Source organism: Schistocerca americana, chromosome 7 (genome assembly GCF_021461395.2).
Source record: "Schistocerca americana isolate TAMUIC-IGC-003095 chromosome 7, iqSchAmer2.1, whole genome shotgun sequence".
Taxonomy (NCBI): Eukaryota; Metazoa; Arthropoda; class Insecta; order Orthoptera; family Acrididae; genus Schistocerca; species Schistocerca americana.
The window spans coordinates 517,223,292-517,249,401 of NC_060125.1; the positions used below are offsets into that span (position 1 = coordinate 517,223,292).

Sequence of the window (26,110 nt, forward strand, 5' to 3'; positions counted from 1 at the left end):
TTCACATATAACAGTGGTCTCTAAGGTTAATAAGCTGCAAGAGAAGCTAAGCTTTCACATATAATGTTGATATTTTTTGCAAGTGTTACATTTTAAGATACACTCCTGGAAATTGAAATAAGAACACCGTGAATTCATTGTCCCAGGAAGGGGAAACTTTATTGACACATTCCTGGGGTCAGATACATCACATGATCACACTGACAGAACCACAGGCACATAGACACAGGCAACAGAGCATGCACAATGTCGGCACTAGTACAGTGTATATCCACCTTTCGCAGCAATGCAGACTGCTATTCTCCCATGGAGACGATCGTAGAGATGCTGGATGTAGTCCTGTGGAACGGCTTGCCATGCCATTTCCACCTGGCGCCTCAGTTGGACCAGCGTTCGTGCTGGACGTGCAGACTGTGTGAGACGACGCTTCATCCAGTCCCAAACATGCTCAATGGGGGACAGATCCGGAGATCTTGCTGGCCAGGGTAGTTGACTTACACCTTCTAGAGCACGTTGTGTGGCACGGGATACATGCAGACGTGCATTGTCCTGTTGGAACAGCAAGTTCCCTTGCCGGTCTAGGAATGGTAGAACGATGGGTTCGATGACGGTTTGGATGTACCGTGCACTATTCAGTGTCCCCACGACGATCACCAGTGGTGTACGACCAGTGTAGGAGATCGCTCCCCACGCCATGATGCCGGGTGTTGGCCCTGTGTGCCTCGGTCGTATGCAGTCCTGATTGTGGCGCTCACCTGCACGGCGCCAAACACGCATACGACCATCATTGGCACCAAGGCAGAAGCGACTCTCATCGCTGAAGACGACACGTCTCCTTTCGTCCCTCCATTCACACCTGTCGCGACACCACTGGAGGCGGGCTGCACGATGTTGGGGCGTGAGCGGAAGACGGCCTAACGGTGTGCGGGACCGTAGCCCAGCTTCATGGAGACGGTTGCGAATGGTCCTCGCCAATACCTCAGGAGCAACAGTGTCCCTAATTTGCTGGGAAGTGGCGGTGCGGTCCCCTACGGCACTGCGTAGGATCCTACGGTCTTGGCGTGCATCCGTGCGTCACTGCGGTCCGGTCCCAGGTCGACGGGCACGTGCACCTTCCGCCGACCACTGGCGACAACATCGATGTACTGTGGAGACCTCACGCCCCACGTGTTGAGCAATTCGGCGGTACGTCCACCCGGCCTCCCGCATGCCCACTATACGCCCTCGCTCAAAGTCCGTCAACTACACATACGGTTCACGTCCACGCTGTCGCGGAATGCTACCAGTGTTAAAGACTGCGATGGAGCTCCGTATGCCACGGCAAGCTGGCTGACACTGACGGCGGTGGTGCACAAATGCTGCGCAGCTCGCGCCATTCGACGGCCAACACCGCGGTTCCTGGTGTGTCCGCTGTGCCGTGCGTGTGATCATTGCTTGTACAGCCCTCTCGCAGTGTCCGGAGCAAGTATGGTGGGTCTGACACACCGGTGTCAATGTGTTCTTTTTTCCATTTCCAGGAGTGTATATCACACAAATGTACCAGTAAAATTTTTAGCCGAGTCTAGTGACTTGTCCTCAAAGTTTTCCACAAATTAGCTACTGTAGAGGAGAGAGCTTCCCGTAGCGCTACATCAATTTGCTAATAATAACGACATGAATGTCTGATCTTATGGGCTAACTTCTAAGCAGCTCGTCATCTAATGCTCTGTGATTTAAGAAATTCATCATACATTCTCGCACATAGTTCAACTTGCGCAAAAGGAAATTTACTTTACATTATGTCATAAAAAAAAGACATTAGAAGATACTCCAAGAGCATCGGGATTTCGTGAACCATACTACAATGGCATGTGCATGTACTCTTTAAGTGCATACTTAAAAGAGCACATTGGTATCTCCAGATTCCCAATGAAGTAGGCCTCAACCTGATATTAAGCTTTGAAAAGATGCACTTGAAATGCAGTGAGCAGTTGAAATTAGACAATAGTGTGGAACTAAACACTTCGTTTCTAACACACTGACTGTCTCAGCATAAGAGAATAATAAAAACCCAATTTCTTTAGCAAACCGACAAAAGTAACTTCATTGTTCTACAAGGCAATTAATGCATGGCTGTCAGAAAATTGGAAATAAAATAAAATCTGAAACTAATAACATATATTAGTCTTCCGTAATAATGTGAATGTATTTTAATTCACTTGATAGCTCTTGGCCACAGAAATCCATTTTGTTTTCATTTGACGTGAGAGCAATAACCAAAGAGAAAACAGTAAAATCACTAAATGTAAACATGGGTCACGTGGAGACTACACAATTCCTCACCATAAATCAGATTGCTCTGCTCATCAGCCTTGGATCTGCAATATTTCCGAATCGGGGCAATACTAAGATAGTGGTGCCCCCCCCCCCCCCCCCCCCCCCCCGAGCGCTTAAGATACGACGTCAAAAATTTAAAAAATCAAATTTTCAAAAATATGTCCATTTTGTAGCGCACATCTTTCTGAAGAATCTGATGCATAAAACATATATGTTTGAGGAAATGTAAGACATGTTATTTGGTATTAAGTGTGACAGAGTGTAGTACCACCCCGCTTCACACAGCATTCTTCTACCACACACCACTGTATGTCGCCCCATGGAATTGAAACATGTATATTTTGTACTGGATGCCATCAAACTACATTCAGGACAGTGTAAATTAAAATGTCCTGTGGTGCCTCTCCTGCTTCCAGTCGCCCAGTTTGACGTTCGGTCCCTCTTTTTTAAAAATAAAAAATAAATAAAACTTGCAATTATTACTGGGTGGGATTATTTGTAATCGAGAGAACAAGAACTCTTCAGAAAATTTGCACTCTTTATTGCCTGTTAGTTAATAACTTTCTGTTTTGGGTGACATAAAATTAAATATAGGATACATAAAACCAGTAAAGACAAGAGACAAGCAATAGAGCACACATTTCTTCAATTCTTAGCTCCTAGCATTGCTTTTTCTCTAATCTTGCTACAGCTTTACATGGTGTGCATTCCTTTCTGCAAAGTTCGTCAAAGTTCATCAAATGTTATGCTACATGAAAAATTAAAATATCGTAGTCTAATACCGCGTAAGCTGTTAATACAAATAGTACCCAAGACTGGTGTGGTTCCCCGATCTGATTATGTATATTTTGTCAGTCTGCTAGATAAAACAAAGCAGACCTTTCTAAACACTGCAGAAATCGTAACACACATCAAATAAACGAGACTGTTTTGGCACAAATGGTCATTTTTATAACATGACAGAATATAATCGACAAAGACCAACATAAAATTCCTATTAAGCCTACTACAAGCAAAAAGCTTTATGTTAAAAAATAGTTTAACATTTCATTCATATGCTCCAGTTTCTCGAGCATGAGATCGAAAAACAGTAGTATGAATGAATTTTATCCATAGTGGATGTTATAGTATGAGATTTTTATATAAATTTGGAATCGCCATATTCTTCCCTAATTTGTGTGATGTCCCCATTTCTTCTCCTTCCTCGTTCTAACAATCTTGTCATGACTAATTCTGAAACTATTCCTGCCTTTGTCAAAACTTATTTGACGGTTAATTTCACTAGCCCTCCCAGAATCACCGGTTTAGTTATCCCTGATTATTCTCTGGTTAGGCGTTGTTAGAATGTTCATATAAACCATTTTCCGCACTACTTCCAGAATAGAACTTAAGCGGCTGCTAGATGGGGACTGTACAACTGACCCTTACTAGTGTAGCGATCTGGCCAAAAATTTTCTGACAAAATTTCATTTTCCTGGATACACTGAGAAGATAATACGTAATCTTTCTTACCTGTTATTCATGTTAGTCGTTTATTTCCACTCTGGTAGTCTGAATCTATGGGTTTCCTTAGTAATTATAACAATGCTGATCATTCGCAAACCCAAACAACAACATAATCAGACAGCGATTGGCGTTCAATCATTCAGCTTTACTCCGCTCAGCTTGTGTAGCACGGTCCCCTTTTGCCTGCAGGAAAGTTTATTTCCAGATGCGATGGGCATTCCCCTGACAGAGACATCACGTACACTATGCATGCACTCAAAAATCAACTTGTGTGGTTTTTTCCTTTTTTTTTTCCCTATGGGACCAAACTGCTGATGTCATCAGTCCCTAGGCTTACACACTTCTTAATCTAACTTAAACTAACTTACGCTAAGGACAACACATACACCCATGCCCGAGGGAGAATTTGAACCTCCGATGGGGGGAGCCACGCAAACCATGACAAGTCACCTCAGACTGCACAGCTACCCCACGCGGCTTATGATTCATTCAGAAATCAACTTACAGAGAGTGTTCAAAAACCAACAGGGACGTGCATCAAAATCATATAAGTAATCTATATACAATGTGCGCTGAATGCTGGGCACATCATGAAACAAGGTTTTTCTCCTCAAGAATTTGCTCCCCCCCCCCCCCCTTTCCCCTCTCTCCATCATGGATCTGGGCCCGCTGTGCATGCGTGAATCTGGCAGCTTGGGCACAGCAGTAAAATTTTTCCTGGTTGCATCTAGCTGCTTGCAGCAACTGCTTACACAGCCAACAGCCACATTTCTGTAGCCAGAAACAGGAGAAGGCACTACTCATACGCCACTCAACTGCAACTGCGCATGTACATGAGCCCACTCGTAACTGCTAAATCAAATCTAATGTAAACAGTTTTGACGTCACGCTCATCGGAGGCAGTTTGTTGTTATGAAGCATTTCATAGTCTTCCTAAAGCCTTTGACACATTTTGCTGTTGGCAAACGCTTGTATGAGCACTGTGTCTTGTTGTTGTATATGGCACATTTCCTTTGCAATTTATGTTTTATTTTCGTTTTGTTTTCTCATTCACGTTTTATTGTTGCAGTATTATTCTGCAATAGCGGGATACAGTAGTATCCTTTTGTTAAGTATTGATTCTTACCAGTCAAAAATACAAAAATTTAACTGAAAACTAAAAGAACAAAAAATTCCTGGGTTTTTCCTGGTTTTCTCCCGGATGAAAAAATTCCCAGGTTTTTCCTGGATCTCCCAGTTGTCTCAGGTCGTATACACCCTTATTTAAGAAAAAGGTTTGCATAGAGGCAGGACTTGGCACAAACCATATTAGTTGGCATAAATTTTCATAATCTACCACATACATCATTCCAATATGGAAATCATCAAGGACCTTAACTTCAAAGCTTCTTGGACAATGCATCACATGTTGTTATGGAAATTCAGTTTCCACGACAACTTCTGTTGAAATGCCTGAAAACCATTCAAAAAGTTACACTGGGAAAGCCTTTAACAGCAGAGTGGGTTTCTTTTTCTGTTGCCTCTTCTTTGACCAAGACCACCTTTTCAGAATAATTATTATGATCACTAGTTCACCCAGTATTGTTAGATACAGAGCAACATTCCTGGTCATACAGGAATGGGACAAGGCCACAGGAGAAGGCAACTGCCCCAGTAGTCATCTTTTAAGGTCATAGGACTTTGCAAAAAATCTACACCTGAATAGCCAGCTGGGCATTTGAAATCCATTCCTCCAGTGCCTTGAATACTGGTTCAACTAGTTCAGCTACATTGTACTTTCGGTTGTATTTATATACAGGTTACAAATTATTCACTATTGAAATGATATAATAAATATTTCTTTAAGCATTTCTTGACTTACAAGACTTGCATGAACTGTTGCTTCTTCGATGTATTTTGCTATTCCTGTAACAAATCCATTACGATCTTCAAAGTTTGTATCAAAATTTGCTTGGTATAAAACAGAGCATGGTTGAGCTTCGATGCACGGTTGCTCATCAGGCAATGTCAATTCATCAAGAACATCCACATTAGACAGAGCATCTGCAAGAGTCACTTTCTCAGTTGCCATTTTCGTCCTAAAATTTGAGTATGTTCACCTGAAATAAAAATTCACACAGCTGTGTAAAAAGTTTCATTAACTACTAAATTAACTGCAGTATCTGGTACAGAAACCAGACTCATCATATATAGAGAACTGAACACTGGGACTGACAGCTTCATCTTAACAAGAAATACATTTAATGATCTTACAATTATTATCTAATAACTGTGTTACTAATGAAACAAGTTGTCAAAGATGTTTAAATGGTAATTACAGAGAACATTGTTATGCAAATATCTTCAGAATATATGTAACATGCTTACGAGGTATTCCATGCATGTGTGAAGATCATGTTGATGTACTGACCACACTACCTGGTGGAAGCACCCTATTTGGTTGAACTGCGGGACTTGATAGTCCAATAGAGTTGCTTTGGTGATAGGCATGCTCTGTCATCTTTGATTAGAGCAGTCCATTGAGAGGATAGGATTCCACTCATTATCCAGCTGGTAGCTACTGTCGCGGTTCATTAAGTTTTCCGCTGTGTATTTCCGTGAATTCTTTAGTAATGGAGTACCAAAAAGACATCTGCAGCTCGTGGTCTTGCGGTAGCGTTCTCGCTTCCTGCGCATGGGATCCCACGTACGATTCCCGGCGGGGTCAGGGATTTTCCCTGCATCGAGATGACTGGGTGTTGTTGTGTCATCTTCATCATCATCAATCATACCCATTATGGTCAGAGGAAGGCAATGGCAAACCACCTTCACTAGGACCTTGCCTAGTAGTCGGTGGGGTTCTCCCACATCGTCCCCTACACTGCTTGGAGTATGGGACCATCTCATCATCACCACCACCACCAACACCACCCCCACCACCACCAAAAAGACATTGATGTGGCCGTAATTATTGTTTTATCACACTCCACTGAATAACTAGTGGAGATACAATGTTTTGGAATAGCCAATTTGCTTGGTTTCAAAAGGCAAGTGCAGTGGTCTAGCCTATGTAAGACACTAGCAAACCCAGCAATGCTTTGCAATTGCTGAATATGTATGGAAATTGGGTACACATCCTTAACTCCTCCTCCCGTCCCCCCTTCCGCTCTGTTTGTCATCTCCCCCCCCCCCCCTTTTCTCTGTACATTAACTCTTCAACCCTATCTCGAGCCATCTCCACCTTCCCCCTCTTTCCGTCTGGTTCCTCCTTCCCCTCTCTGCGTCCATTTCTCCCCCCCCCCCCCTTTATCCATCTCCTCTTTTTCCCTCTCTCTGACCTTTATTCAAAATGAAACCTTGATTGGGAATTGAAATCACTCAAAATGAATGAGTAAACTGATTGGGATTATTGGTATATAAGAGTATGAGAGAGGCCTTTCCAGCAGTTAGATCTGTGGGGGTAGTAGCTTCAATGACAGTATTCCACATAGTTTTAATAAGCAAATGGTTAGGATCACAAAGTTTTGGACAATCCGTATTCTTTAGCAGTATTTTAATCAAAGCCATAAATTAAAGTTGCCTGTTTTCTGTAAAACCAATGCCAAAGAAGAAAACAAAACACCACACTGTTGTATGTAAAATATTTTTAAAATTTATATATAAGGACGAAATATAAACATGGGAGAAACAGTTTGTCTAATGGTTTACATGCCCTGCTACTGTAATTAAAACTGATGTAAGAAAGAAAACGAAACTGCACATTTTCACAGCACAGCATAGCATAGCAATTTCTTTCTCACAATCGGTTTTAACAGAAAACCTCTACACTGCCATTTAAAGTAATATGTCTGTCTGAATCCTAATTACCGACTTGTGTAAAGATCTGAGGTAAATAAAATGTTTATTAGAGCATCATGCAAAAATTTGAAATAAATTACTCAATCACATTTCAAGATTTTTTTGGTAACAACGTTAAAGATGGACTTGTCTTTATATAGTAGTACAGATATCACACTGGCAGGGTATTTTGTGAATTCCAGATTCTCACAGTACACTGTCCTTCAACAGGTCAGCATACTTAGATGGTGGCCAGAAAACCACTTTCACCTGAAAATTACTGCTGCCCCCCCTTCTACAAGACTGCAACCTGCAACAAACTCATATCCCAACAGTGGCCACACTTAAGGCTTCATTGCTGCAAAAGATACAGGGCATCTGCAATCCAAACACCAATCTGTACTCATCTCTTATTTTGGTAAATGTTCCAGACAACAACATGCAGACTTGTTGTCCTCAGATTCTATGCCACCCTGCACAAAGGGCACCCTGGCTGCTACCAACCACATGTGCTTCCGTGACCATTACGCCGTAATTGCGGGCACTATTTTCCTACATGATGTCACATGGCCGCTAGCATCTCGCACTGTATCCATGCACTATAACGGTATTTATGTCGGTGCACAACCATGGAATGGCAGTTCAGTCTCAGCTAGCACACCAGTGATTCCTGTGAGTTCTCTATACCAGGTGCCAACCACATGAGTTGTCCATCAGAGCTCTCCCTAAGGAAACATTGCTGGACAGTTGGTGTCGTCTCTAACTTCTAATCCCTATCAAGCTTAGGTCAGTGTCTTTACTTTTCCAGATTGGTTGGTTGGTTTAAAAGAGGGGGAGACAAGGGGGGGGGGGGGGGGGGACAAAACTGCTAGATCATCAGTCCCTCGTTCCGATTAAAATAATTCCACAAGGGTGGGAGTAAAATAATCGAGACATACAAAACACAGCTGGAAGAAAGGAGAAAACCACAAGAATGACATAAGGGCAACAAACAGTAAAATGGGCAAAATCAGCCAAGAAAACCACAGAGAGACGCAGGACACATGTAGAAGAGATCAAAACAAGAGAGCAGATCACCATGGCAGGGTGATAATGAGAATAAAAAGGAGAAGACAGCCACTCTGCAGCACATTAAAACTTCCACCCTAAAAACCCTACAGAGGAGGACACAGAGGGACAAAGGACATGTACTAAAACTTAGGTCCTTTGATAAAACCCACCCTCACAAATAAAACATAAAACTAAAGCTGCTGTTGAGGCACTGTCGCACAGCACTAAAGGTAGGGTGCTGGGAAAGTTAGAAGTCCGCAGCAAGAGTGGCGGAAATTGGGCAGTCCAGCAAGAGGTTGATGACCATCTTTTGTGAGCTACAGTGACACTGAGGTGGGTCCTCGTGACGGAGGAGGTAACAGTGCGTTAGCCACATATGCCCAATGCGGAGCCAGCAGAGGACAACTGATTCCTTGCGAGAGGACTGCATGGAAGACTTCCACACATTCGTAGTCTCCTCAATGACACACAGTTTGTTGTGCATACTGTTATGCCATTCCGTCTCCCACAGCCGAAAAACCCTGCGGCATAAGAAAGAACGCAGGTCAGTTACAGGGATGCCCATCTCCAGAAGCGGTTTACACATAGCCTGTTTGGCCAGCCAGTTGGCAAGTTCATTGCCTGGGATTCCGATGTGTCCTGGCAAGGGTAGCACTGGTCGATCGCTTGTAGGCTGCTCAAGGAATCAGTACACAGGAGAAATGACTCGCCAGGGCATGAGCAGATGAGCTCAAGAGCACGAGATATGGCCCCCAGATCTGCAGTGAAAACACTGCAGGCACCTGACAAGGAGTGCTGTTCATTATTTCCTCCATCAACATATGCAAAGCCTACGTGACCATCAGCCATCGGTGTAAACCACTCCATGGGCCCGGTACAATTTGAGAATCGAGAGGAAGTGATAGCGGAGAGCCGCAGGGTTAACGGAGTCCTTAGGGCCATGCAAATGGTCCAGAAGAATCCGCAGCCTAGGTGTACACCATGGAGGTGAACATGAATGGACCTCGAGGAGAGGTGGTAATGGGAAGGACTCCAGTTCAGACAGAAGGGACCGGACGCAAACTACAATCGTAAGCCCTGACTTGGGCCGCCAATGCGGGAGATGAACCGCCATGGTTGGGAAAAGATGGTAATTCGGATGCACAGGAGAACTACTAATGTGTGCAACATAATTGGAGAACAGTTGTGCATGCCTAACCTTCAATGGAGGGACTCCGGACTCCACCAGGACTCGTTCTAAAATCTCCCGTCGCTAGGCAAACGCCACAGTGGGCACTGGGTCAAGTAAATGCAATGCTGAGGGTGCTGCTGAACCATAAACCAGACTCCCATAGTCAAGGCGATATTGAACAAGGGCTCTGTAAAGCTGCAGCAGCGTAGAGTGATCAACACCCCAGTTGGTGTTGCTCAGGCAGCGGAAGGCATTGAGGTGATGCCAGCACTTCCGCTTAAGCTGACGAAGGGAGTTAGCCGTGTGAATCGGGCGTTGAAAAGCAGTCCTAGGAATCGATATGTCTCCACTACAGTGAGTGGATCATCATTAAGGTAAAGTTCTGGTTCTGAATGAACGGTGCGACACCGACAGAAATGCATGACACACGACTTCGCAGCTGAAAACTGGAAGCCGTGAGCTAGAGCCCATGACTGCGCCTTGTGAATGGCTCCCTGTAGGTGCCACTCAGCAACACCAGTACTGGAGGAGCAGCACAAAATGCATAAGTCATCCGCATACAGAGAACGTGAGACTGATGGCCCTACAGCTGCTGCTAGACCTTTAATAGCCACTAAAAATAGAGACACACTCAATATGGAACCATGTGGAACACCATTTTCATGAATACGGGGGGAGGGAGGAGAGGGGAGGGGGAGGGGAACTCTAAGAGGCACCGACTTGGACACGGAAAATACGAAACGACAGGAAGTTTTGGATAAAAATCGGGAGTGGGCCACAGAGACCCCACTCATACAAAGTGGCAGGGATATGATGTCTCCAGGTCGTGTTATATGCTTTGCATAAGTCAAAAAAGATGGCAACTAGATGTTGGTGTCTGGAAAAGGGTGTTCGGATGGCAGACTCGAGGGACACAAAATTATCAGTGGTACAGCAACCCTGGCTGAAGCTGCCCTGGCATGGAGCCAGTAGGCCACGTGACTCCAGGACCCAACCCAACCGCCGACACACCATATGTTCCAGCAGCTTGCAAAGAAAGTCAGTGAGGCTGATCGGCAGATAGCTATCCACATCAAGTGGGTTTGACTGGGTTTGAACACTGGAGTGCTGGTGCTCTCCCGCCACTGCGATGGAAAGACGCCATCGGACCAGATCCAGTTGAAGACGACGAGGATATGTCGCTTGTAGTCAGATGAGAGATGTTTAATCATCTGATTGTGGATCCGATCTGGCCCAGGAGCTGTGTCTGGGCAATGTGCAAGGTTACTGAGGAGCTCCCACTCTGTAACTGGGGCATTATAAGGTTCACTGTGGCGTGTACCGAACAAGAGGACTTTCCTTTCCAGCTGCCATTTGAGGCTGCGAAAGGCTGGGGGGTAGTTCTCCGATGCAGAGTCTCGAACATAGTGCTCAGCAAAGTGCTCGGCAATCACGTTTGTGTCAGTAGATAACACACCATTGATGTTAATGCCAGGGACACCTGTTGGGGTCTGGCACCCAAAAAGATGTCTGATCTTCGTCCAGGCTTGGGAAAGTGACGTATGGCATCCAATGGTCAACACAAACCTCTCCCAAAAACCTGTTTCCGTTGTTTTATAAGCTGGCGAATGCAGGCACGGAGCCACTTAAAGGCTATTAGGTGTTCTGGGGAAGGGTGCCGTTTATGTCGCTGTAGAGCTCACTGACGCTCTTTAATTGCCTCAGCAACTTTTGGCGACCACCAAGGGAGCTCTTTAATTGCCTCAGCAGCTTCTGGCGACCACCAAGGGCCAGTCTTTCTCTGGGGGTACCCTAAAGAATGAGGGATCGCGTTTCCCACCACAGAAACGAGCAGTGTAGTGACCTGCTCAATGACAACATCGATGGTACCATGTGGGGGAGATTCAGCAGTGACAGCAGAGGTGAAGGCTTTCCAGTCTGCCTGGTTTAAAGCCCATCTGGGTAGGCGCCCACGGACAGGACGCCAGGGGAGTGACAGGAAGACGGGGAAGTGGTCACTACCACACTGGTAGTCATGTACTCTCCAGAAGGTAGATGGGAGAAGGCCAGGGCTGCAAACTGAGGGATCAAAGGCTGAATATGTGCCATGTCCCACACTGAAGTGTGTGGGGGCATCTGTATTTAAGAGGCAAAGGTCGAGTTCTGACAGTAAATTTTCAACCTCCCTACCTTGGCCAGTAAGCATGGCACCACCCCTCAAGGGGTTATGCGCGTTAAAATCTACCAAAAGTCGGAAAGGTTTAGGGAGTTGATCAATCCGTGCAGCCAATATGTTCAGGGGTACTGCGCCACCTGGAGGAAGATATATATTGCAGACAGTTATTTCCTGTGTAGGTCTTATCCTGAGAGCCACAGCTTCAAGAGGGGTTTCAAGGGGCACAGGTTCGCTACATACTGAGTTCAGGACATAGACACTAACTCCACCTGACACTCCATTATAGTCGCTACGGTTCCTGTAATACGTCGGGAACCAGCTTTCCTGGAGAGTAATGCAGAAAGCAGGTGTAATGCTTAACAGTTGCCATAACTCATCCAAGTGGTGGAAAAAACTGCCGCAATTCCACTGGAGGATTACGTGATTATGAGACTGGGAAGGCATGAAACAATGAGGCATTCTACGCCTCAGGGTCACCTGCTGTCACCAGATGAGCACCTGTGCGATCGACATCCATTGTGTCTGAGTGCCCAGCGAGATCTAGGTCCTCGGAGGACACCAGAATCTCCACTTCATTCTCAGACACACAGCTTGTAGGGAGTGGGGGTGCGGGTGCACCGCAATGCCTTGGTTCTTGGGAGTCTATTTTTTTTTTTTAGGTTTCTCTCGCTGCTCCTTAGGTTTGTCCAGCCGGGAGGGCTTCACTGATTCAGTCTCAGGGACTGAGGAGGACCATAAAGCCCTTCGACCAGCTAACTGTGGTTGCTTCAGCCACTGGCAGGTGTCAGCTTTGCCACTGATAGGAACCTGGGAAGGGAGTGACACAAGGGATCCCTTCCTGGTGAGAGGAACCAAAGGAGACTTATGCTTCTCCTGCTGAGAAGTGGGGACTGATGGCTCCAAATGGTTGGGGGGGGGGGGGGTGTTGCTCCTGAAGTAGGTTGTGCAGGAGCAACAGAAAGGAAAGTGCCCCCCACCATCAAGGGGGCAGGTAGAGTCTGACGGCTCTGAGAGCCAAATGTACACAGTGGACCGGAAGATGGTAGAACTGTTATCACAGCGGTGATGTAGAAAGACGTCATAAGCACAGGATGTAGTCACCCATATTTTCTCTTAGCCTCAGAGTAGGTCAATCGATCCAGGGTCTTGTATTCCATTATTTTTCTTTCTTTCAGGAGAATCCTGCAGTCTGGCGAGCAATGCAAATGGTGCTCTCTGCAGTTGACACAGGTGGGAGGTGGGGCACAGGGAGTATTGGGTTATGAAGGACATCCACAATCCTGACAGGGGACACTGGAAGTACAGCAGGAAGACATATACCCGAACTTTCAGCACTTAAATCACTGCATCGGGGGAGGAATATATGGCTTTATGTCACAGCGGTAGACCATCACCTTGACCTTCTCGGGTAATGTGTCACCCTCAAAGGCCAAGATGAAGGCACCGGTGGCAACATGATTATCCCTCGAATCCAGGTGGATGCGCCAGATGAAATGGACACCTCGCCACTCTAAATTGGCGCGTAGCTCATCGCCAGACTGCAAAAGGAGGTCACTGTGAAATATGATACCCTGGACCATATTTAAGCTCTTATGGGGCATTATGGAAACAGAAACATCCCTCAGCCTTTCACAGGCAAGTAGTGCCCGTAACAGGGTAGAGGATGCTGTTTTGATCAAGACTGACCCTGACCACATTTTGGACAAGCCCTCTACCTCCCAAAACTTGTCCTCTAAATGCTCCACAAAAAACTGAGATTTCATTGACAAGAAAGATTCCCCATCAACTCTCTTACATATGAGGTACCGGGGTGAATAAGCTTCACCCTCAGCCTGGTGTCCCTCCCATGGTGTGGCCAGGGAGGGGAATGATTCGGGGTCGTATTTCTTAGCATTGAAGTAAGACCTTTATCGCTTGGAGACTGCTGATGTTTGACCACCAGCAAGAGATGGCGTACTACACTTCATGGCGCGTCATTTGCCCTGTCACCCACTCCGACCATGGGGCCTCCCCATGGGCACAACCCAGCCGCAGCAAAGGCCATCTGGCAGGATGGCCATTGCCGGGAATCCCAATGCCCCAGGGTGACAGGCATCTACTCCTTGACATATGTGGGGAGTTAACAGCGCAGGTATCAGCAGTTCAATCCCAGTGTGGTCAGGGGGCTACAACCAGCAGTGTACATGGCGGCTCCACCACGATGGACTGGCTACTGTGCTGGATCTCAAGCTTAAATGAGCTAAGAAGTCCATTATCATCAACAGCACAGAAAGCGATACTGCACAGAGGATGGAGGAAAACGCACCCAGGAGGATGACCTCGCCCAACACCTGGAGAATGAGCAGAAGTGCAGATCCACGCCGATTAAGTATGCGAGAGGTCTCAGCACACAATGGACACTATGCACCATGTAAGGCGCCCTTCCCCAATTGGATCGTTCTTCGGGAAAATTTTGAAAAATGGAGGTCAAACCCTACAGTGGACCATCACATAAAGGCCGAAACATATGAAGCTTCTTTTAGTCACCTCTTACGACAGTCAGGAATACCTCGGGCCTATTCTCACTCCTGGCCCCACAGGGGGAACTTTTCCAGACTTTTGCATACGTCAAATAAGTAAATGTGGCATCCCTTTGGTGAGACCATTACTATTTGTGTTTTTAACTGTAGAAAATTCCAAGAGAATCTGGACTTTAACACTTTAGTTACTCACTTTGGGCTTCAGTCCTTAATCATTATTTACCTTCCTTCAAAGTCCCAAATTAACTTTCATTTGTATGTAACTTAAAGCTTAATGAATGAGGCAAATGTTCTTGAATATTTAATAAACTTGTTCTACACTGTCTACTTGGGCAGCGTCTCACTGCAGCTCCATCGGTGCGGGAAATATCAACTTGGTAACAAGGATAAAAAATTTGTGAATGTTTTGCCCACCAGTGGTATTGGCTTCTTCATTTCATCCCATCATTAGGTGACATCTAGATGTTTTCACCAGCTCCAGCACCACCTCTCAAAGTTCTGTCTCTTATCCGTCTCTTAACAGTTGGTGACAAGGATTCCTCCTGGCCCCAGTACTCCTCACCTTCCAAGTTTCGTCCCACATCAGTCAGTGACAAACATTTTTTTCTGTCCCCAGCACCTTCACTAATCCAAGTTTCATCCCAGAACATTTGTCGACACAGTATTTTCTTAGTTTCTCATTCATCCCAAGAAAACGGTGTTTTTTTTATTTTTATTTTTTGTCCCACCATTAGCAACAGATTTTATGTTTCTCACACCATTTAGTGATGGAGGTAAACATTTTCATTGGTTCCAGCGTCACAGCTCAAAAGTTTCATCCCACTGACAGGTGACAAGCAAATAGAACTTTTCATCAGCCCCAGTGCCGCCATTGACTTCTGCACCATTTTGAATATTTCATCCCATCAACTGGTGACGAGATAGAAGAATTTTGTATAGGCTCAACATCCTCCTCCACCTCCACCACCACCACCACCACCACCACCACCACCACCTTTCAACATTTTGTCCTATCAACTGGCAATGAGTATGTTTCTCCCCAATGTAGAAACAACTTCTCAAGCACTGTCCTTGTACAATCTTACACCCCAAATGCTCCCCACCCATCTAAGCTCTCCAGGCACAATGATCTTATATCCCCAGTGCTCCTGCACCAATCTATGCTCTCAAGCACAATAATCTTACATCCTAAGTGTTCCCTCACCCATTTAGCCCCTCCAGGCACAATAATTTTTCACCCCAAATGTTCCCACACCCTTCTATGCCATCCTGGGACAACAATTCTACTTCTCAATTGCTCCCGCACTCATTCATGCCTTCCTGACACAATACCTTTACTTTTCAGGTGTATCTGTGCTCTCATACATCCTCCAAGCACAGTTTTACTATCTTTGGGTGCATTCACACCAACATCTGTTCCCCAGGTGCACTGTATCATGTTCTTTCCCTGTGCTCACACACCACTCTCCACGCTCCAGGTGTTGTCATTACATTTCCATGGCATTCTTGCATCACTATCAGCCACCCAACGACAACATATCTCTTACCCTATGTGGTATCTCGCAGATTCGCTTCAGGTGGTCGCTCCTTGGCCGCTGCCAGTTTTGGCAGCCGCTCCTGGTCTGTCCACGCCACCGGTGGGTACAGGACCCAAGCCTCTGGACATCTCTGATTCCACTTTCTCAGGGTCAATGCTGCAACAGCTCCTCGCCCTACACCTCCAGTTGGTGTCACCATCATTTTCTGAGGGGGGAGAAAGGAGGCTTGATTGTTACTTTTCACTAATATGGCTCTGCCATCTCTTTCCTGGAGGAAGGGATGCTGTGTCCCTCCTACAAGACAGCAGTCTGCAACATATTCACATCCCGCAATTGGCCACATATCAGGTGCTGTTTGCCGCAACGGGCACAAGCATCTGCAAGCCAAACAACAATCTGCACTCGTCTCGTACATTGGTAATGTTCCACGCAACAACAACAACAACATACCAATTTCTTGTCCTGTGAGTGTCTGGCAGCTGCCACAAGAGGTGCCCAGTCCACTGCCAGCTGAGCACACTTCCACAACCATGGCATTATGATTGTGGACACTGTTTCCCTACAAAATGTCATGTGCCTACTAACAGCTTGCACCATATCCGTGCACCTCGACAGTACTTATGCCGACACACAAACACGGATCAGTAGTTTGAGCTCAGCTATTGAAACAGTTGTTCCTTCGAGTTCTCTTCGCCACACACCAATCACAGTAGTGGTCCACCACAGCTCTCCCTAAAGAACCATCAGCAGACAGTTGCCATGCTGTGTTTAACTGCTACACTCTACCGAGCTTAGGACAGTGAGTTTGCTTCTCCAGACTTGGACCTTAAGCCAACTAAGCACACACAGCCTCCATCTGCTGAGACCACAACTACTTGTGCTCTAACTCCAGAACATTCCAAGTGATTCTGGACTTGAACCTTTTCATTACTCACTTTGGCCTTTGAGCACTTAGTCTTTATTTGCCTTCCTTGTTGGAACTCAAAGTTCCAAATGAACTTCCATTTTTACATAACTGAAAACTCCACAAAGGAGACTTGTGTTCTTGAATACTTATAAAACTGATTCTATAATGTTTGTTTCCCTGGCCAGAGTTCTCATTATGCCTCAACTGATGCACACCATATCAATAATGGACGATTCTTGCTATTTTAAACAAAATACTGCCAACAAACTGAAGAAAAGCTAGAGAGCTTGCTAGTGTGTTGTTCTCTTTATCCACTTCTAGATTGTTGGTTTTAACTGCTAGTGCCCTGTTAATCTGCCAAGTAGAATATCTATCTTTCCTGAACACTGTCTTTAGATGGGTGAACTCTCTGTGCAACCTATCTGCATCAGAGATTGTGACCTCCGTATACTAGTCTTTCAAGCACATTCATCTATTGTGACGGGTGATGATGACTCGATGATTATAAATACGAATCAGTAAGAGTATTATTATCACAAGTCATTACCACAGATGATAACTACATAACATTGCACTGTCAACTTCACAGAATAAAAATGTGAACAATCCATCTCTATCTGTATTAGGTACAGAACTTAATTTCATACCTACATCTAGGGCACAACCCACTTTTAGAAGTTTTATGAGTGGAAACTCCTCCTCAATGCAACAACTTAACTAACGCACACGTGGTGGAGTCTACAAAATCTCAAAGAGGTTCGTAACATTGTGGCACAAAGGCCAATAAAGGTAATGAAACAACACTGTTCCCTCACAGTTTGTGTATTGATACAATGTACAGTCTAATAAGTGATTCTACCTATATGAAGATTGATTACAGTCCTACAGGATGTGTGCAATGGAAGACTCGTGCACTCCTGAGTTCTTCCTCGTTACCTCAAGAGACCTTCAAAAGGTCAAGACTGCATGGTTGTGTAGCACCAATATTGTATGGCCTTCTTAAAATTCATAAAGAAAGTCTAACTTTACAGCCAATAGTAAGCAACATTGGTGTCCTAGTATTTGATGTAGCCAAATATCTTACTCCTTTGCTGAGATCATTGGTGAGCAAATTTTCACATTATATATGAAACTCCGCCAATTTTATCAACAGACTGGGGCTCTCCGTCTAAGTACGTCAGATGTTTAGATAGCTTCGACATGGTATCTCTTTTTACAAAGTCCTTCCAGCAGATTCTTTGGCTATAATTGGTAACAAGTTTCAGGTGGACTAAACTGCTTTGTTTTGGCACAATCCTTCCTCAACCAGTTTTATGTTTAACCATGAAAATTTTGAGCAGACTGATGGTTTCACTATGGGTAGTCCCCTGTGTGCCTTACCCTTTTATGGGAGGACGATGAGAAGAGCGCATTTGAATCAGCAGCCCATAGACCAACTTGGTGATACTTTCATAGTGTGGCCTCATGGAGAAGATGAATTAATGGAGTTTTTACATCACCTCAACTTGATTCATAAGAACATCTGGTTAACTACAGAATTAGAGAAAGATAGCTGTCTGCCTTTCCTCGACGTTTTGGTTAGGCAGAAGAAAGACTGCTCTCTGGGGCATTCAGTTTATCGTAATCCCTCTCATTCATATTTGTATTTACTATCATGGAGTTCTCATCAACCATCACAAACTATGAGTGTGCTTAAAACACTTGTACACAGAGCTCACACAGTCTCAGATGCAAAGAGATTGCACACAAAGCTCGCTCACCTCAAGATAGGGTTCAGGGGACACAGATATTCTATCCACAAGATTAACAAATCACTAATAGTTAAAACCAAGAACTGTGAAGTAGTTAAATAGGAGGGTACATGAGCAAAATCCCTAGCTTTTCCTCTGTTTGTCAGCAATATTTTGCGAAAATAGCATGAGTCTTCCACAATTTTTAGGTGAAAGTGGATTTCTGCTGACTTTAATATTGCTAACCTGTTGGGATCAGTGAAGAACCATTTATTATTATGGAAGGGTGGAATTTACAAAATACCTTGTCAGTGTGGTAGGGCTCATATAGGCCAGAATACACACCACAGAAGAACGCTGCACCAAACATCAGTGCTGTACTTGCCTTCTGCTATGAAGCAGGCTTGCTATTGTACCTCCACTGAAAATCCAGCAGAGTATGATAAAACAATAATTTTGGCTATGGCAACATCTTTCAAGTACTCCATTATTAAAGAATCCATGGAAATGTACATGACAGAAAATCTTATGGACCATGACAGTGGCTACCAGTTGAATAATGCATAGAACCCTCTGATCTCCTCATTTCCACAATTTGCTCTAGTCAAAGATGAGAGAATATGTGCCAATGGCCATGGCAACACTGTGAACAGCCGAGTTCCACCAGTGAGAGCACTTTTGCTGGGTAGCGTGCTCAGTCTGTCACCATGATTTTGTTGCACGAGTGGGATACTCTCAGCGAACAACATGTTGCAAAATGGAGGATGTCTTTGTCAGTCTTTGATGGCTCACCTGTGGATGACTGGCATATGCCCAATTGAAATATCATGGAGTGTAGTATATGATGCCCAATTGCAAGGCAAAATTTCTTCAAAAATCATTTTTGATGATGAAGGCAATGCCATAATTACCAATAAGTTACCACTGCTACAGTTAAGCAGAGACTTTGACACAATTAAAGTGTACGAAAACAGTCAGGAAAACACAGTAAGCCTTAACCTAAATCACACATGCACAGGTTAGCTGAACCTACCGATAGCAGATATCTGCTTCATCATGTGATGTAACATATGGGCAAATCAGAAAATAACAGAACAGTGATAACTTTTTTTTGTGACTACACTATTTTTTTAGAATACAGTTTGTGGTGACAGATCGCACTGTAGCATAGCCCAACATATACGTCATAATGAAAGGTAACAATTTGGTTGTCAGTTGGCAAAGCCAATGAATCTAAATACAAAATCTTAGTTGTGCTTAAGCGTTCAATCTGTAGCTTAGCCCTAGTCTTAGGTTAGGTTGAAAAGTGACAGCTTGGTTACGTGTTGGCAAAGCAGTATCGAAGGTTTCAGTTAATCCCCACACAAATACAAATTTTTGGTGATGAATATAGAGACCCTTCTACTAGAGAGATACAATCAAATTTTCTTATTTAGTGTTCTGGCCAATAGGCACGTTGGATAGAACGTAATGGTGTCCCACCTCCATATAAAAAGATGATAACCACCTCAGCTTTGGTGACAGACTGAAGGAGGTGACATCTGAAGGAGGATGAGATTAGTGTTTAACATCTCATCGACAACAAGCTCATTAGAGACGGAGCCCAAGCTCCGATTACGGAAGGATGGAGAAAGAAAGCAGCACCTTGAGGGCACCATCCCAGCATTTGCCTTAAGCGACTTAGGGAAATCACAGAAAATGTAATTAAGAATGGCTGGACGAAAATGTAATTAAGGATGGCTGGACGCGAGTTTGAACTGTCATCCTTTCGAATGCTAGTCCAGTGTACTAATCACTGCAGTACCCTGCTCAGTACATTGCCTGAAGTCTAGATTAGGTTTAAAACTTAAAATTTGGCTGCAAATTGGTGAAGTCAATGAATGTGAATACAAAGTGAAATCTGATCTAACATACTGATATGTAGCGTAACCCAGGGTAAACATCCACCATCAATAACATTTTCTTCATATTTAACACATCATTACGACAAAACTTGAACATTGATTTTCAACTGATTCAGTCATTTCCAATTTCAGCATGAAGCCCTCATGGCCAACATTCGCTCCATATTTAACTCACTTTTGTTTATAAATAATTAAAACCGCAAGGCAAATTTAAAAACACTATACATCATACACAAACTTTCAATGGGAATTCTGGTGCATATTATTTAAATACGTTGCACATCAAAATGAAAAATTCAAAAAGGAAGGCTACAAAGATCACTAGGCACCTCTTACAAGCAAGTCTTTCCTCAACATTAGCTCTCCAATTTTCCTTGTTCTCTGTCAGTCTTTTTGCTATGACATAACCTTTCTTAAGATCCACTTTGCCTATCAACTTACATATTTTCCTCCATCTTCTTTCTTTTTCTTTTGCCATTTCTTCCAAATATCTTTTAATAAGCATTGTTTTCTTGGGCATTTCTCCTACTATCAAATTACCATATACCATAATACAGGTCTACCTCAATCAAGAATTCTACATACTACTTCTTTCCCTACACTGTCTGTCCAGATTCACATTTTCAGCTTCTCCATACCATAATCTCAACAATCTCTACTCTGTTTACCTTCCTTCCTTATCATTTATTTATGACACGAAAATATAAACCATTTAGTTTTATTTATTCACTAATTTTTAAATTTGTATCAGTAAACTGTATGCTGTAAAATTATGTGGAGCCATTCCAACTTGAAAAAAAAAAAAAAAAAAAAAAAAAAAAAAAAAAAAAAAAAACTAAAGTCGTAGCCTATCTATCCAATTCTAAAATTCTAACATAAAAAAAAGAAATTCATATAGGCCTATTGTATCCATTAACTTGAGTTGCTCTATATTACTGGCACACTCCTTGTAAAATGAGTAACAAATCCACCCCCTGCCCAATAAAAAACTGCATGACACAAAACACTTGACCCAGTTTGTTCCTTGCTACAGGTTCAGTTTCCTAGAGCCGAATGGTCACATGGCCATTGCAATCCTGGCTTCTATTTATTTAGAAACATTTTATGTTGATACTAACTAATATGTTGAAATGATGGCAAAATGAATGTCACCTGCACACTATGCCCAGATATATTAGCATCGGTGTGTAGCAGTACTTGCCTCCAAATAACTTACTGTGTACATGTAGGCATAACTCATTACAATTTTTTGGTGAAGCACACAAACAACTTTTATGTTATAGAAGAAAGCACTCAAAGAAATAAAAAATAGAAACAAAATGGATCACTGCTTTCAATTATTTAAAGGGCTACAAATTTTAACTGTTACTGAGAATATAAATTTTTAAAATTCTTATGTAAATCCATCACTATGCAAGGAAAGCATTATACACAAAAGAAATGACTACTAGGTGTTGCAGCTAGGTTGTAAACACACATGATGAATTCAAAAAAAAGTACACAACATAAGGAATTCAATTTTTCTGGTAAAATATCTTCACAGTTTGAAAAGATACATCAATGAGCAGCTTTGAAGAAACTACTAATGAATATGTGCACAAGAAAAGTGAATATTAGGATAAAGTTTATTCGAATAAAATACAGTAAGCACATTAGAAGATTTTTTTTAAAAAAAAAAAAAAAAAAAGAAAAAGCAGCAGTTAGTACCTACTGCACAGTTTCAACTCATGCTATATTTAAACAATGTAATCAATTTCTTGTGCTGGCCGTGAAATAACCACATACAGCGCTGGTCCACTTGGCATATTTTGTTAGTGTGTAATGTATAAAATTTATTTATTGTCTACACCTGTATCGTAGAAGAAACTGATGTGTAAAATTTATATAACTTATTTTATGTCAATCACAACGTGTACCATGCCCTATCCACTGTTCGCATTTAATTCGAGTGTAATACTTTTGCAACGTTAAATACAAAGAGAGAAATCAGTTGCGGTTGTTATTACTACTGCATCAGCTCGATTGTATACACACTAGTAATTTCTTTTAAAAAAAGTAAGCAAATAGACAAGACGTCTATTTGCTGTTGTTCAAATGTCAGCAGCGTGTGTAGTATTTCGATCTGGTACAATACTGTCAACAGTTACCACAACAAAGCAAACCAAAACATAAGTTGACAACTCTTGTATGCAAACAGTCAGTGCGCAGAGGTGGCTTTAATGGCATAACGATCTACGAACGGAGGACATAAGATGTGTATCCGGTAAGGGTGGCAACAATGTTCACTAAATTTGGTACCTTCAAAATTATTAAGCAACCACACCCAACACAGCAATCGCTCACATCTTCCACGGCGTCGCCCACTCCCGCTTTGCGCTAATACTCTGACAGTAGCATACAATTACAGCCCAAAGTTAATCGTGTGTGCATATCCTCCGACCATAGATACTGGCCCTATCTTCAGCTTTCCATCTGAGATCATTCGCTTGCATCGGCCGCCACACTGCAGTTGGGCAAAAAGTATCTATCAGTTTCTACGTTATTAATAACTACCGGAACGGTGATTTTCTGAACTACTTTCAACTGCGTGAATCGGTGGAATAAGAAAAGTGATTTAAGCACGGTTTCACTGGGGATGTACGATATGCTATACGATACGCGATGCTACTCACGATACGGCGCTGAAGCAACCCGCATTGATGGTGCACATAGCAAAGTAACTGAATAACCAGTTCACATAGGTATACGAAACTGACACGTATCTCTATCGTATTACCTGACGCAAGAGGGAGTGCTGGGTGCTCCACGCAATTTTGTTGTACTATATCAATTTCGTGTCTTCGAATGTGCATAAAAAAACTGTTTTATGCTTTGAAGCAAAGCTACATGCGTCTTTCAACTCAGTTTCTTAGAAAACGCCAATTCAAACAGTTGACTTTGTTTGCGGATACGTTACGAGAGGTACTGTGGCTGCGCTCTTTTCAAAGATATATTTTGACTGAAGCACATGGCAGAGGCCATTTTGGATTCCATCAAGCTCGTATTCAGTGTCTTTTTATATTATAACCACGTTATAAATCATGTCCAACAAATAAATGCTGTTCCAACACACTGGTACACTGATAAACTCACGAAAAGATGCAGGTGGTTGGTATTAAATGTCACATAATGAGTTATCAGCATGTAAAGGTGTCAGAACAGATATGACGCAGGACAAAATTCAAAGTTGTGCGGTACCTCTGTTGTGTAATGGGCAAAGTCGTTGGCACACGGGACGAGACAGCTATGTTCAAGTGTACGCAAACGAGATATACCACGTCACGACACATAGCACCGTCGGCTGCCCAACGTGATTTTCTTCCCTCGGCATTAACCAGCGTCGGATTTTGGCTTTATTTGGCTCGCAAACGATATAATTTGTCCACGAAAATGGATGCGCATAGCGTTTCTTCGTTAGATTTATTAAAACGCACATTTTCTTTCTTCGATCATATGCTAGTCATGTCGTTCTGTCTGCGGTACACATTGTAGTGTTATAAAAAATATAGTGTTGAAGATATAATGAAATTCTGTGTGTAGCTTGGCAACAGAAACCGAGATTGATTGTTCTGTCTTATCGTAACAAGTCACTATAATGATTATTTCACCCGATAAATATTTTTTAAACACCTGACATTCTTTGGACATAGATCAGCAGATTAATTTATTTGAGATTGGTAGGAAGCAGCATTATCATTTCCGTGCGTTTTCATGACCTCAATGCAGTCATACCCGGATCGACATTAAGGGACCAAAGGATTTACTGACTTATAAAGAAAAACAACACTGCACAATTAAAAAAAAGGATTGAATCGGAAATCATAGGAAATCGATAATGTTCCTCCTGCCTCAATGCTGCGTTCGGTCCATCAGCGTGATCGTAAGTTCTGGAGATAAACTGATACAAAATGATTAACATTCAAGTAATGAGGAGATGGAGATACTTAAGGATAATTTGTCTAAATAAGCACACGTCATATACAACACACATTTTTAATGCTATGTACCTTTTTATATTACAGTTACAATAACTGCTGCACATTAACAAAAGCTTTGCACATAACAGGCTATACTTGAGACTTATGTCCTCTTGATGGCGCCTGCTCGTAATTAATTACATAAACACATACGTTCTCTGATAGAGAAGACGATTAGCACATTTACAAAATATTTTCCACAAATTATAAAACACAGATTCCGGAACACAGCCAAGTCCGTATCCACCTTTCATGGAGTAGAAATAGTAAAAGATGAAGCGCTCAAGGCCTCATTTGTCTTGAACAACAGAATTCTTTGTAATAACTGTAAAAGTGAAAGCGAGACGCTGAACGTACGATTACAAATCCTTCTGTGGCGAGATATCAGTAATCTTCGAGATGAAAACCACCAGCTACAAGCAGCAGCTTCAAGTAACATCCAAAGCAAATTACCCGGTATAAACGTGATACGGAAAATTGAAGCAGATCGAAAACTCATGTGCACATCTGGTTACAATGCATCAGTGCGAAATAATAGTCAAATGCGTAAAAAAAAAAACACTCACACTTCTGAGTGAAAATAACGGCCAAAATAAATCAAATAGACATACTATGAGGCCTACCAGTGTAAATAACAGTGGACAATGAGTAATAATGTCTAACACAGAATCAAACGTAAGGAATATATTACCCATAGAAAATGTGCAGAAACATAACATGGTTTCTGGGCAAATACATGTTTCATAACATCGAGTGCAAAAAAGTAAAAAACTATCTTTGTGTGTTAGGTGAGAGCCATGGACGTGGAATTTCTGCACTGTTGACAGAAAAATGTAATTTAAAGGTATCAGGCTTTGTCAAACAAGGAGTGCCGTTTCGTGAAATAGCAAAAAAAACAAATTCTGCTCAGATTTCCAACTTAAATAAAGATGATTTTGTCGTACTTTTAGGTGGCTCAGACAATGTTTATCAGAATGAAACGTACAAGTTAATAAAAGAACTGTTTAAACAAATTAACACACACTACTATTCGCGTTGTAAACATACCACCGCGATATGACTGGCCTATCTGGTTGTGTGTAAACCATGAAATTTGTGCTGCTGACAAACAAATCTCTGAAATATGTTTTGACTTTCAGAATGTGGAAGTTATTGACATACATGCCTTAGGTCGAAAGTTTTTCACAGCTCATGGACTCGATTTAAATAAATTAGGAAAAGTATTTTTAGCAGAATAAGTATTTACCAGTACCTGTGTCATGAGGATACATACACCAAGCTTAAAATCGCCAGAAAAACACGAATTACAGATTGGTTTAAACCAAAAACTTCAATCTTGTTAGCAGAAGGAGATCACTCTCACCAACTTGAAGACATATTATGTACTGATGGAGCAGGAGAAACCATCCCACCGTCAGCAGCCAGCCCAGCAGCAGAAACCAATCCACCACCAACAGCCAGTTTGACAGCAACCACTCGACT

At 42.9% G+C, this 26,110-nt stretch overlaps 1 protein-coding gene across 2 annotated transcripts in view; it reads right to left on the reverse strand.

The window, feature by feature from the left end:
* The window catches only part of LOC124621852 (cytoplasmic FMR1-interacting protein), a 150,150-nt gene extending 127,108 nt beyond the window's left edge, over nucleotides 1–23,042 (reverse strand). For both annotated transcript variants that reach the window (XM_047147300.1, XM_047147299.1), the window contains exons 1-2: nucleotides 22,911–23,042; nucleotides 5,684–5,921 (exon numbers count right to left, since the gene is read on the reverse strand). In XM_047147300.1, coding sequence (XP_047003256.1) covers nucleotides 5,684–5,893 — 210 coding nt within the window. In that variant the 5' untranslated portion in view covers nucleotides 5,894–5,921; nucleotides 22,911–23,042. The remainder of the gene's footprint in view (nucleotides 1–5,683; nucleotides 5,922–22,910) is intronic.
* Between the last annotated feature and the right edge of the window lie 3,068 nt (nucleotides 23,043–26,110).